Source organism: Fragaria vesca, linkage group LG5 (assembly GCF_000184155.1).
Source record: "Fragaria vesca subsp. vesca linkage group LG5, FraVesHawaii_1.0, whole genome shotgun sequence".
In the NCBI taxonomy this organism is placed as follows: Eukaryota; Viridiplantae; Streptophyta; class Magnoliopsida; order Rosales; family Rosaceae; genus Fragaria; species Fragaria vesca.
The window spans coordinates 25,509,261-25,524,105 of record NC_020495.1 but is presented as its reverse complement, the minus strand read 5'-3'; the positions used below and the strand labels follow the sequence as shown (position 1 = coordinate 25,524,105).

The 14,845-nt window shown below is 38.4% G+C and overlaps 2 protein-coding genes across 2 annotated transcripts; both read right to left on the bottom strand.

The window, feature by feature from the left end:
- Window positions 1–3,324: 3,324 nt before the first annotated feature.
- Window positions 3,325–8,793, bottom strand: LOC101294763. Its single transcript, XM_004300470.1, has 10 exons — window positions 8,348–8,793; window positions 7,636–7,860; window positions 7,206–7,440; window positions 6,728–6,897; window positions 6,104–6,246; window positions 5,840–6,017; window positions 5,084–5,660; window positions 4,651–4,763; window positions 3,817–4,060; window positions 3,325–3,682 (listed from the first exon to the last, which is right to left on the bottom strand). The coding sequence occupies exons 2-10, from the start codon at window positions 7,824–7,826 to the stop codon at window positions 3,455–3,457; spliced, it is 2,079 nt and encodes a 692-aa protein (XP_004300518.1). The 5' UTR covers window positions 7,827–7,860; window positions 8,348–8,793; the 3' UTR covers window positions 3,325–3,454.
- A 3,703-nt stretch (window positions 8,794–12,496) lies between these two features.
- Window positions 12,497–14,178, bottom strand: LOC101294469 (transcription factor BEE 3-like). Its single transcript, XM_004300469.1, has 6 exons — window positions 13,673–14,178; window positions 13,462–13,584; window positions 13,302–13,367; window positions 13,139–13,207; window positions 12,972–13,052; window positions 12,497–12,875 (listed from the first exon to the last, which is right to left on the bottom strand). The coding sequence occupies exons 1-6, from the start codon at window positions 14,120–14,122 to the stop codon at window positions 12,777–12,779; spliced, it is 888 nt and encodes a 295-aa protein (XP_004300517.1). The 5' UTR covers window positions 14,123–14,178; the 3' UTR covers window positions 12,497–12,776.
- Window positions 14,179–14,845: the final 667 nt, after the last annotated feature.

The following is a 14,845-nucleotide window of genomic DNA, read 5'->3' as shown; positions in this document are numbered from 1 at the left end:
AGTTAAGATTGCATAATATGTTGTGCATAACAAAAATTTCCTATGAGTTTGGGCCCAAGACAAAGGTGATCTCGTACCTCGTAGCCCAGACCATCATAAGATCCAACTCTATGTCGAACTCTCAAAGACTCGAACTATAAAGGAAGGGGTGACCTAGCTCTCTTCTAATAATTGAGCATTGTTAATTCAGCAAAACCCTAGAAAAGCAGATGGCTTCTCCGATCACGAACCCTATTGCCAAGCAAGTAAGCAACGCATTTGCTAGACAGTACTATCACCTGTGGGAGAACTCCCCCAACCAAGTTTACAGATTTTACAAAGATTGTAGCAAGCTAATTCGTCCTGAAGACAATGGAACCATGAGCACTACAACCACCATAGAAAAAATCAAAGACAAGTTGCTAGCTCTTCGACGGCTCTGTACTTGGAGATCCTTGCATCTGGTAACTGTTGATGAACATTCTTGCATTACTGGTGGAGTTTTCGTTGTCGCAACAGGGTATACAACTGAAAAGGACGGCCAAAAAAAGAAATTTATTCAGAAGTTTTTCTTGGCACCACAAGCTGAAGGAGGCTACTTTCTTGAGAGCGATATGGTTGAGCCAGAATAGTCGGTTTTGGGTTAGGAGTTCTTTGCTTGTTTAGTTGGGATTTCTTTGGCTATTTTAGTCCTTTCATATAATTTTGGACATGTTGTCTATCATGCTTTAACTTGTGAATTTTTCATTAATCCTCTCTGGGTCGTGGATTTCCATATTATTTGTGTATTGAGATATGTTTCGCATCAGTTATTCAAGCATCAACGCTCCGATTTAGCATCAGTCATTGCTTTACAGTTGATGGTGGACGATGTAGACGACGCTTGGGCCGTGGATGTGGTAGATATTATAATATTGTTTATGTTTTCAGATGTAGGGCCTTCGGTCTATAGTGGTTATTTCTTTCTTTTTCTTTTTTTTGAATTCTATTAAATCTACATTATTCAATTTAAAAGAGATCATTAATTCACTCTATAATAAACATTTCTTTAAATTGAAAATTTAGATGCAATTGGAGCCAATATTATCAACAACGAGTAAACAAATTAATGAATTAAAAACACGTTTAAGCTATAGATTGACTTTTAGAGTGTGTTAATAATAACATTCTAAATCAACACTAATCTTTTGAGGGGGTTTCTAAGGTATTTTATTACCCACATTTTCCTTTCCGATCAAGAGGGGATAAGCTAGCTCATGAACACTTATGGCTGCCACAAAAAGAAAAGAAACACACTTAAAATGGGAGTGGGAGAGATGAGAACGTAATAAGTGGAAAGCGTGTAAAACCCATCTGCACCTTCCACAAAATGAACACTCCCAACTGCTTATTCCGATATGCCCTCAATCTCATCCAAATATGCCTCAACTTCCTCATCTGTCACACGCCTACGCGTACCCTCCTTGTCAAATTATAGGAATGCCTACACTCGATCATTGTGGATTAGGACGACGAGTAAAACATTAGTGGATAAGGCGAGCTACGTGAGCGTACACATGACAAGTGGCACGTCCGAACCTCCAATCATCGTCCGTGGTATTCGTGGCGTTTTAAAAGAAATGTGAAAAATACTCCACAACTCTCTCTGCTTCATCTGATCGGTGAGTTCCTAACTCACCGTGCTTCATCTAGCGTGCTTATAATTTTGAGAATTTGAGAAAACGTGCAAATTACTCTGTGGTAAAGTAAATTTCTTGATGCCTCACTTACCCTTGAAAATTCGATAAAACCACACAGCCCCATATATTTCTTCACTCACCCTCTAAATTTGTTTCAACCGATCCCACCCAAATTGGAGGAACAAACTTAAACGTGCTCTCTCTAATCCCCGTATCCTATATAAACAATTCCATCTTCATCTCATTTCTCATAGTTTTGAGGTCCTCAATTGCAATTACCCTAGTTTAATTCCCAACCAATTTTCAAAACCAAGATGAGCCCTCATGCAAATAAGATCACCAATGACAACACCAATGCCCTATATCCACCGCCGTTGAAGATCAACAAGGACTCCCATTTCATCAAGAAACCCTCCTCCTCCTCCTCCACCTCGTCGCCGCCGTCGTCTTCATCCTCATCGTCCACGTACGCATTGTTAGGATCATCCACCGCCACAAGACCACCGCAACAGCAGCAGCAGCGCCACCCGGTCATCATCTACACGCATTCTCCCAAAATCATTCACACGCACCCGCGTGACTTCATGGCTCTGGTGCAGAAGCTCACCGGCCTCTCGCGGTTTGAGGATGACACGTCGTCGCCTCCCTCGGTGACGGCGAAACCCGAACCGTCAGAGACCGGAAACAACAACCCTAACAATAGCACCAACAACAACGTAGGCATGTCGACGTTGGAGGAGGAGTTGATGATTAAGAGCCCTAATCAGGTTAACAACAGCAATGTGATGACAAGAAACGACGACAATGAATCGTCGTCGGTGATCACCGAAGAGAATTGCAGCAGCAATAACAGTAATAATAATCTCAACAATGTAGGAGGAGGAGGAGGGGATTCTTCGTCGTGCTTTGTGCCACAGAATCCATATCTGACCAACATTCCGGTGTTCACGCCAAACACAGATTTCTTGTGCACCAACTCCATGAACATATTTACGACACTATGATCGATCATCATTGTGATCTAGTGATCACTAGTCGTTTGTTTCAATTCATCGGCAATTCTTCTTTTGAAAGATAAAGGCTTCCCAGCTCCATCGGAATGATGGCCAAGAGTTAGGGGGAAGGACTCATACCAATTTTTGTTAGAGTATTCGATTCATTTTTATTGTTTGATTTGTTGGTACGTTGTTGATTTCCTTTTGATTTTTTGGTATGGTCATCAACTCAGTTGCAAATAAGAGTTCTAAATTTTTGTGTAGAACTTCTTTCTGTTTAAGGGTAAATAAGTGTTTGCTTACCACTTGATATTACTCTATATAAAACAATCATTCATCAGTCTGAGGCTCTTCTTCTTGCATCTCCTTTATTTGTTTCCACAGTATATTTCTCAGCGTATGTAATGAATTGTGTTTCAACATGATGCACTTCTTATATAATGTGCTGAATTGCGACACGATTTCATACAAACATTACGTGCAAGTAAACGTAATTTGATCCAGGACGGTTTTGGAGTTGATTTTGATTGAAACAAGGAAAAAAGAAGAGTGCGGATTCATTATGTAGCAGCAATTCATCATCTGTAACCGTTGAGTCCATTCCTGAAAAATGAAGAGCTGGAGGAGCAGAAGCGTAGTGGTTAGATCAAACCTTATCATTTTTCGTAAATTTTCGTATCAGTTTATTTCCACTTTTATGGTTAAGATATACACGCTCACCTCTATCTACTCAGTTGCTTTCTCTATATGTGCAAAGGAAACACTACATTAGCATACAATTACAATACAGATATCATAGTATCATCTCTTCTTTTTCTCTTCTTTCTCTCTTTCAAGTAGAACAGGAGCTGCCGGTATGCTGAACCACCACTCTCGCAATCTTCTCATCAATCTCTCCGTGCTAGTTTTCCTTATAGGTGAATACCGTGTAAACGCTTCCAAGAAGATCAACAGAACAACGTATTTACCAGGGAGGAAGGCCAGAGTCAAAGCCATGACTAGAAGAGCCACTGCAAATTTCTCGCTTGCCTGATCATTGGAAAAACAAGCAAATATGAGCAATTTACTAAAAGGTGAGGAAGAGAAATGGAAATACAGCACCATATATAATGATTATCCAGAGATATGGTTGCAGAAACCAGCAATGATAAACAGAGCAGAACCTGAGGAAACAGTGACAGCAACAGAGCACGTAGCTTTAGAAGAACAACGTTCCCATCCTGGACGAACCCTTCAGCTTGGGAAATTGCATTCTGAACTGCCAAAAGCTGCTCCATTGTATTCATTGGTGGTGGTGCGAACACCTTAACCTCATGATCAGATATTCCTTGAGTAAAAAACCGGGTGAGCATCATGAAGATTGCAACAAAAACGAGCGTCAATGCAAAGGCATAACTCAGCCATCCCCTGAAATCCACACCCTTTAAATTAGCTGGAAATAAATGCCCATAGTGAGACATGCAGAAAGAAACACAACAGAGCATAAAATCAGTCTCCATAGTCTCTTTCTTCTACAGCTACCTCCTTTTCTATTACAACATTTTTCTCCCATCCCATAAGACTTCTAAGAAATACAGTGACCAAATTTTCAAAAGAAAAACAAAATCCATAAATCATTACTTTTGATCACAATTGCAGTGAGGAAATGGTGCATATATTGTACCATCAAAGCATAGGAAGGTTTTACACATCCAAGTATAGATTTTACACACTATTCATTTAGTACTACTGTAACTGACGAAAATGATACTGCTATGCCAAACATGCTCTGTTGCAGATGACTTATATTCAGTGTTATATAAGCACCACACAGACTTCAAGATAATCCAAACTGTTAATAAATTATGCCACTCATCGAAAGTTTATCTGTGAAATTATTCATTTTCCCAAACCTCCCCCTCCATTAGTTTGGATAATGATTAATGAGTAAAGCAAGAAAATGTTACACCCAGGATTACTGACAAAATGTTGCATAACATTTTACTAGCCGACTTTACCTGCAAATGATGTAAGTGAAAACAACACAGAAAACCAAAGACTTCAGCGGATCATCCCATAATGCCAAAGAAAGAAGCCACTTCCCTAGTTCCATCAGTGGAAAGAGCAACTCCTGTAAGCAATCAAAGTTCAGAAGATGTTGCCATAACATGGAGCAAAACATATGCTAGGCAAGGAAAGAATGTGGTAAACTGATACTTATATCCATTAGTATGGCATAAGGATCAACACGTTATATACAGCCGAATTACCAACCAACACTTAGTGGAAGAAATGGAGACTCAAAAGGGCATGAGAAATTCAGCGCAGTCTTTTGGCCATACAGGGGATAAGAAATAAAACGTCTTGATCGTACTATACTCTAATCATAAATAAACCAAGAATGGAGAGGGTGAAGGAGAAGGTTTAGAATCTGGGCAAATAAAGCCATACCTTCATCACTGCAAAATTTGTATCAATGCCTTCCACTTTGACTCCATCTACAGTTGCTTGTGCTTGCGCCACTTTTTCGTAGTTGTTTTTTGATTCCTTAACTGCTTTTTCCAGTGAAGTCAGTTGTCCAACAGTTACCTCGCCCACGGCAAGACCAGCCTCAGCAGAATTATTAGAACTTGTTCCAAATGCAAATCCCAAGTTAGATATCATATCTAAGGCTGAGATCGAATACATTCCACCTCCAGACTTGGAACTGTTAGACCTATTTAATTCGCTTACGGTTGACATATTTGCCAGAGTTTCCAGTATCAAGTCTCCACCTGGTAATTGGTCACAAAGATTGAACATTAAAAGACCCTCACAACGTAAAGGAGCAGAAGAGATTTCTTGAATGGCTTGTACTCGCAGAATCCCAAGCACAGCCTTTGATAGCGCTTCATCTCGTTTGACCCCCTCGATTTGGTATTTATGTATAAATCTATGAACGTATAAAATCTCTCTTATGATCGCTAGCCAGTAATCACGACGAGAATGCCCCTTCAGCTCAGGAAACTCTATAACAACTGGTTCTGATCTACAGGAGAAATACTATGAAAGTGATAATCATGTTCTAACAAGACAACTTTAAAAAAAAAAAAGTTCTAACAAGACAATTCTCTTTTTTTTTTGGTTCCGCAAGTTTAATTACTAAGAAAGTAAGATGTACAGCAAAACTGTAACCATAAGAGAAAAATGTAACGCCTGATTACTTACAATGAGATTGATTTATAAAAGACCGCTTTGTCAAACAATCTAGTACCCCATGGGCCAGTCAACTCAGGTTTTACAACCTGTTTTAGATCATCTGATAGGTCATATCGTTTTGGCTTGTCATAAGATACAACGCGCAGAGCCTCGAAGTAAAGTGCATGGTCTGTCAAAATCAACCGTCCTGTTTACAAACCATAAACAATTACAAATGTCAAAATACCGGATAGTTATGCATCGACCATTCTACAATCTTAATCATGTACTTACCAGGCCATGTAGATATTCCCACATGCTCAAGAACTGGTTGTGTAGTTACTGTTCCATCCACTTCCAGAATTCTCTCTCCTCTTGATGATCGTACAGCAGAAAGAAGAGACGACTCTGATTGGATCCTCATTTTTCTTATTGCTCTGTATGACAAAAGTATTAGAATTGCAGGACTAGATATGAGGTTAAAGGGATATGCTTACGATGTTTTCACAAACTTTATACCAAACGAACGATTTCAGAACTTAGTAATCCATTCTATTCCATCAACTAACCAAAGTATGCATCATGCAGTATCTTCTCATAAAAACACATTTTATCAGGTGTTCTGTAGTGCAAAATACTTTTCCTCTATGAATTAAAAATAAGTCGTATCTTACTTGTTAGATTGCAAACCACTATAACCAAGCTAACCCCTGTGCGGTGTCTCTGAGACCTAGTCTACACGACCTTCACTAACTAAGGTGGAGATCAGAATTCAACCTATCATCATGATTACCAAATCCATGCAATAATTTACTGCTAGCATTGACTATTACGGCTTCTGGTATTCCTGTGCTTTTTATTCATACCCTTTTTGCTTACTGAAATGTGTCCGTAATGCAAGTTTAATTGAAGTATCACCTTTCTAGTCCGCTCAGATACTTGTCATAAGTGGAGAATTGAAGTCTCCCACCAGTTGATGTTGCAAGGACCTCAAAAAGATTTTCGCTGATAATCACATTTGCAATAATGGGAACTGATGGAGCTATTCTAGAGAAAGCCTCAATCCCAACTGATAAATCCTCATTTAACTGCACAAAAGACAAGGGTCCCTTTTGAGAGTCTCATTAAAAATTTAAGAGTCGTGCAAGCAATACATATAAAGCGATTTGCATGTCTGAAGGTATCAACCTGCCAAATAGTTTGGTAGACAATGCAAATAACAATGGGTAAAGCCATTTCAAAGCATAATAGACATTGCCAATCACAATTAGGTACGATAAGCATGCTTTTATAAAATTACAGTTGAGAATGTGTATCAGGACTTAACATCAAATTATCAACAATAAAAGATATAAGCTTCTTAGGGGGGAAACAATCAGAAAAACTTAAGGCTTACATTTAGCAAAGGTTGGCTGTCAGAAGCTGGGGCCTCCCAAGCTAGCATCATATCATATGTTAGGCGTCGAAACCTTTTATCAGCCAGATGACCTGTCACCTGGGTTGACAAGGCAAGAGCTCTGAAAGAGCAGTATTCTAGAAAGTTCCTTGCATAGCAAGATGGATGCTTAATAGACTCAGAAGCCTCTGCACTGAAGCCTTTACGAAGCTCAGTCGAAGGAACACCAAGGATTCTGCACCATTATTTCATAAATTTGAAACCACAAACAAATAATTTCTAATGAAAATAATTCAAAAGAAAAAATCTAGATATTCAGATGAAGCACCTAACACTGAAAAATAGGGTTCTAAACTTCTAATGGAAACAATATCATTTTCACTATGTAATCTATAATCAAGAGAGTATGGAATGTAAAGAGGAAACTTACTTAGAGCATCTTCGGACAACTACATTGGCAATAGGAGATAGCTCCGGTATCCAATTTTTTGGGGCTGAAGGAGACCTCTCCATCTCCTCCAATTCGTCATCAAAAGGGCCTCGATTTCCAATCAACCATTTGAACGATCCTTCTCTTACAAGATTCTCGAGCATATTTCTGGTTTTGCTTGCCACCGCCATCCCCACTTCTCCTCTTACTATGTGCTTAAGTAAACTGCAAATGAATTACAACACCAAATCATACTCACATTTCTTGATTTTAACTAATGACCCTAGCTTCACCAACCCCACAGCCTAAAATCACTATTTCCAAACGTACAGAAACATAAATATTACTCAGTGACTTTCAATATATTATTTCCCGATGACCAAAGCTTATCTTAGCCACTTTAAATCTCAACACTATGTTCCTCCCAGTAAGGCTACACCTCCCATAATAGCCACTTTAAAATCCACAATAGGCATTACAGCTTCCTCATTCAATTACTATCATTTCAGTTCTCATTGATCATCAAACTAACTTGCTATTCACAAACAGAAAAACCCTTTTCTTTACATCAAACCAATAACCAAATTTCACCACTAACAACATAACTAACAATCAATCAAACTCTTTGGAGTTGCCACAGACCCAACAAAATTTAATTCAAACCCAAAACTAAATCCAACAACTACAACAAGCTACAAGAGAATCCACTTACCAAACAAAATGCACAGTCAAGCTCACACCTTTACCAACATCCGATCAAAGTCTCCAACTTTCCGCAACTTCTCACAAAACCCAACTCAGATTATACGCAGAGGACCAATCTCCACCAACCCAGAACACCAATTTGAGAGATTGAGAAGAGTCGGTGAGAGCAGCCACGTAGAAGAGGCATGGTTTGTTCTGGCGTGGGGTTTGGGGTTTATATTATAATGAAGAAACAAGGAAGACTAAGATTGATGGATAAGAATAGAATTTCTGAGACTTGTACTACTCCTGGTATTCGTCATCTGTGTGTGTTCTTTACTTCGTTGAGAAATCGGTGATTGAGTGAGATAGGGTGCAGGTGATGGTTCGGTGGAACTAACTACGTTTTAGGCCCCCTCTTATATAATCCTACAGTTTTAATGCACTTGATGAAATTTCACTCATTTATGTTGTGGATCATTTTGTAGTGATCTCTTTCTCTTTTTGAGATTGCTTTCCACACTTGCAGATCTTAGAGGAAAAAGAACTCTGCAGTGAAATGTTGATGAATGGATTGTTACGATCAGCTGGCAGATTTTGGAATGAGACGTCCTCAACTTTTTATGTAGTGAAGTTTCATTGTTTTCACCTTCTTGTGTCCCTAATGATTCATTAGGAAAAAAATGAATCATTAAAAAAGACGGAATTCACATAGGTTTAACGGGTAGTTTGTATCATTAAGAAAAAAAATAAAAAATAAAAAATTGTGACCGACAGCTCACTAGAATCACGGTGGATTAGTTGATGATATTTCCTTTGTAATACGTTATAGTTTTCATTTACAAGTTCGCTTTTAATAAGCTTCGGTAGTCTTGTCAAGAGTTACATTGCTTAAGTAGGAATTTGATTGTTGTTATGCCAATTTTCTATCTTTTAGTTTCATGATGTCCAACTTTTGAAGTATGTTGATCTAATGCAATTCTCACCTTTTCAACAATGTAATCACAATTATAGTGCTTCACTAATATACGCCAACAATTTATCTTCACAATTCCCCAGTTGATAAATTGTAACCATACCTCCTTATTTGTCTCACTCTCTATCACCATCATAAAATGATCAATCCTATCTTCCATCTTCTTCTTCTTCAGATCACCATTATTGTCACTGTATATCTTGACATCCATCCTTGTCACATTTCAATTTCCACTGTGTGACAATATCTTCTAACTGGACTGAAATTTGAGCATGAAGTTCCCGCTTAGAGCCCAGAAACATCACAACAAAAAGCCCACCTCACTAGATTATGGGCCTATATATCACGATACTACAAAGTTGGAAAATTTCTGAAAAGCTCTATTAATCTTCTAGAACTGGTTTAAGACTTGCTCTTTAAGCAGTCGTGGCTTTGCCAAACTGGAAAGTTCTCCATATTGAACAAAAGCTTGGATTCCTTTAACATTGATTATTGCTACCTGCAGCATCTATATGACTACATCAATATGCATCGCTGATTGGTGAATTTGAGATTTTGAGTTGAATAGCACAATACAAGGGTGTTTTATGCTGCTCCAGAGTACAGTAGAACTTTCGCGCAATGTAGAGCTCTGCGCAAACAAGTTAGTAAAATCTGTCCCTCAATGTCCCCTAGCCATTTCATATTCTGCAAATTCACATGAATATTCAAAGAGTTTGATCCCTGTTGCTCTGTTTGATCAGCATTCACACTCCACATGCTTCAGCATCAGTATATGTAAATATATAGGGCCACAAGTTTGGAGCTAAGCTTAGTTCACCTCAACATTTTACTCTTCTTGAGGGAGACCAAATCATGTTATCAACCTGAACATTCTGGATTTGAATTGATCTTGCACATAATACAAATCCCAAATGTGGACTCTTTCATTTAGCATTATTATTTGACCCCTAGTTTTCAGGCACATTTCTGCATATGCCTGTCACATGAGAATTGAAGAAGATAAGACATGGACATAAATCTATCTAATTTGTGATCTAAAATCTCCTCAACCTAGCTATTCACATCATGTTCGTTGTCAATGAATAGTTGGAAAAACTTGGAATTGAGTTACAAACTATGTAAATTATCTTTCTGACTTCAATTATTTTAGCGCTATCTAACATGTTATGAAATGTGGCTTCAAAGATGATCGGAAAACCAACAATTTGGTTCTCTCATATATTGGATCATTTGCTAAAGTTTCCGGACTAAGATTTAATGAGGCCCCTAATTGTGCTTCCAACTTTGTATGTTCAGTACATCAGTTTGGGGCTGGGGATGAAGGACATGCATGCACATACATAATCCTTTTTTCCCTTTCTCAATCTAGCTTGGTCTTTTCATAGTAGTGGGGATTGACACCCTAAAGATTTCCACTTCCAAATAAAAGCTCTAAAGAAGATCTACTAGTAGAAGGGTCCTTGAACTTGCCCATATGTGTCCTCAACTTCCCAACTTCACTACCTACTATGTGATTCTCAATCTAATTATTTGGCACAGTCCATTCATGTACTAACTGTTTCCATGGGACCCTAAAACCCTGTTCCTCCTCTTTGTTCATGCATATTATCCAAGAGACAAACCAAGACCTGGTCAAAAGAGGGTCAAATAGAAAAGAAGAAAGATTGAGTTCAGTGGGATATGATGGAGGGAGAGCTCGCTAGATAGAGCTTTAGAGATCAAGGTTCATAAACCCTTATCATTTAGATAAGTTGGAGAGTAGTGACTAGTGAGTGAGTGAGTGCCCACAATAGCCCATGCCTCTTTTGGGAGGCAACCACTGGCCCATTCTAGCTGTTTCCTCTCTCTGTCTCTCCAAGCTTCATGGATGCAATGCATCTAACCCCTTCTTCCTCTCCTAAACTCACTTACAAATTAAACTTGAAGACAAAAGAAGCTTCAATTCTTTTTCCCTCCCACCAATCATTCACTTTCATGAATTGGCAATGTCCTATAAGATTTCCTGTGTATCTATCTATATGTGGGATAGTGTAGGTCGCTTGTCAAATCTGCAGGTTCTAAGTTTGTGACAGTTTGCGACCTTGCTTGCTCCTCTCTGGTTGAAGGGTCTTGCTCATAATATTAATGCCCTCAATTAGTCTTCTCCAAATTCTTAATTACCGACATAGATGCAAAATATAATTCCAAAGATTTATCTGAAATTGCTGGTGTGATTTTAATTTAGCCAAGTTGCTGTTGTGCTGATGATGTTCACATTAGACAGGTTGGAGCTACTGGTCATCAAGCCTTGTCTGAGCTGTGGCAGTGTGGCCTGCATTTTAGTGATTTAGTCGACAGCTTAGTGTTTATCCACCTCTTATTTATGACTCATTGTGGATTGACTGTGTTTTTCCAACCATAACACTATTTTGTGCCACTGTAATGGATACATCTCTTATGAAAAATATATATCATTCTCTTGTCAACCTCAGCGATGACATAAATCCGATACGTGTAAGCATTACTCGACCTTCATCAAGTAGACAAAAAGAGAACTGATTTTTTTTTTTGCCACAGTGAAGTGATAATGAAGCCACTCAGCATTCACTAGCTCCCCTAAAATTCTGGGGCAGATCGATATTGAACTATTGATGTGCTCTCCTTATATGTGTATCCGCAAGATGTCTGTTAAAAAAACTTAGAATGTTCTAAAGAGTCTTAAGGAGCAAGAGCCATGCGAAGAAGCTGAGATAAGATATTTGATTAGTGATTAACAAGACAGATATATTCCTAAATCCACTGTTGGTGATTTATATGACAGTATATGGTTAATTAGTTTTTACCAAATGTAGGCAGTATTGGCTAGTTGAGCATATCCCAGTTGGAGTCCAATTATTGCAGATTAGGATTCTGTCAGAAGAAGTCAGAAGAAGTTATTACAGTTACTGTTCTTATGAAACAGCTGTATATGTATTGGAAATGAAGGAGATGAGATTAAACCCTTTCTGAAATTGACATTTTCCTAATGCTGTCTGGAACTCTGGTGCGCTTCCTTGTGATTCTGTGTTTGAATTGGCAATGCCAACTTATGAATGCTTGGACTTATTATCATCTCCCTTAACAGTACTCATTCTTCTGTCTATCATCTATGTAAACCACTCAATGAAGTTGTTTCATTTCCAAAAAAAAAAAAAATCGTCTATGTAAACCACAAGTAGGTGGGAGATAAAATTTGACTGCAGTCCTTGTATTAGTCTGGATAAATTTTTCCCACACAAGGGTTTTACAATTAAAGTATGAAACTTTACACTTGTGACAGACATAGCATGAAGTGCATGGGACAAATTTATCTTAAAATAAAGGCCCTAAAATAAATTATATATAGAATATCAGGAGGAGATGGGAGATGGAGCTACAGCAGTAGCATCTTCATGTGTTTGTTGTATGGCATGCATAAAGTTGTAGTAGCATCCAAAATTGTAGTCAGACTCTTTGAGACTCAGAGAGACCAATAATTAGTTGAGGAATACTGGAAGCTACTATCAACTACTCCTCCATATCCTGCTTCTATCTTCACTATCTCCAACTCTTTTGCCCTCTGCAACATATAAATATATACATCGAGTCATTGAATGTATTTTTCACTTTTGAACAATTAGTTTTAAATCTTAAAGGAACTAAAGCTAGCTAGTACCTGCATTGTTTCCATAGCATCTTCTGTCTCTGAGTTGAAGTCATGGAAAGAGCTTGCTGCAGTTAACTTCATAGACAGGAACTGAATTCAAAAGAAAAAGAAAGTATTAGTTTATTTGGAACAAGAAGTAGAAAAATAACAAGTTGTTGAACCACTGATCAACTTACCTCAACCTGGTTCTGCAAGGACTGCACATAGTTAATTATCTCGTCTAGCATTACCGCCATTCCCATAGTCTGTAATCACACGACGATGAGTACCGAAAAATTATAACACACTTAAGGTTGATGTTGTTGTCAAATAATATGCATTGCTAAAAAAATTATTCACCTTAGAGCAACCTGGGACAATATCTTGCAAGCATCTCATTCTTTCATTGATTTTTCCTCTTCTAACCTGGTGTGATAATAATGCAGCATTCAATAAAAACACATAATGCATTTAATAATGATATCAATTTGAGTAAAATGTTATCTGCAAGCTAGTATACCCTTTCTGCTAAGCTGTGGCTATCAGTGGCTTGGCCTCTCCTGGCTCTAACATGTACCACTTCCCTTGGTTTCTCATCTTCCTCCTCACTACTGGTTTTCACCCTTTTTCCTCTTCCCAAGCTCTGCAACATGTACAAACCAAATCAATCATCACTAAACAGACAATTTACAAGCCAGAACAGAATTGTAAAGATTTTAATTGATAATTACATTTTTTCCCTTGATCCCAGTTTTCGGAACTGGGGGATTGGAGACTACAGAACTGCTCTCTGACATCTCCATTGCAATTCTCTTCTTGCTTTCTTGGAATTCATGGTTTTGAGCGGGGATGAGGCACTGAGCAGCTGAGGCCTCATCATTCTGCAAGTTGTTGTTGTTGTTGTTGCTGCTGCTGTTGATGTTGTTGCTGCTGCTATTCTGTTGAACAAAACCAGCCGGAAAGTTTTCAACCAAGCTTCCTGGAAATTCAGGTCCTTTGTTGTTACCAAAAAAATTGTCACTTGAAAAAGGCAAGCAGCCTTGAAAATGATTCAAGCTTGAGTAGTCCAAAACACCAAGGTGATTGACTTGGTCTGCATACTGGTTTAGAAGTTCAATATGGTTTGGCTGAATGTCTAAGAAAGGAAATGAAGGCTTCAAATCTCCTGTGAACTGAGCCATTGGATTTGGTATAGCAGACTCAGAAAGCTCTCCTGATAGCTCTAAGCTTAATTGGGTTTTTGGTTTTTGGGTAATGCAGCTGTGCAAGTGTGAAACTACTATTTATAGTGTAGGATTACATCTGCATGTAATCTGGTATTACCTTTAACAACAATATATTACTTGATATTTAATATTAATCAATAATGAGCGAGAAGTGGGAAGGGTCCACGTGGCAGTGTAGTGTAGTGGGACCCCTTTCAGGAGGTATATATCCAATAATAAGGGGGACCAATGTAGGGTTTTGGCACTGAGCTAGCTTAAAGTGTGTTGTGCTATATGATATGAATGAAGTGATTAAGTTTTGAAAATGTTTTGGGGTGTTTGTTTTGGACTGAAAAAGACATGGAGGGTTTGGAAGTAAGCAATAGGCATTAAGTATGCTAAACCTTGCTGGGATGGAGTTGCTGTCAATTGCAGAATTGTTGGTTGCTTCTTCAGCAATTTGAGTGAATTACATTGCAGATTGTTATTGCATTGCTCTCCACACACACGAAGAAACTGTTTCTATGTCTTTTTATCTCGCATCACATATGTCAGTGATGTTCGAACTCATGACCTCCGCAGCAATTGTTTTACAAATAAGTGAATAACTTACAAGCAAGTCACAACTCACCTAAGTATAATTGGGTGTGTAGAGAGAAAAACATAGACTGTATCATGTCAAGGCCTTGGGCCTAGCAG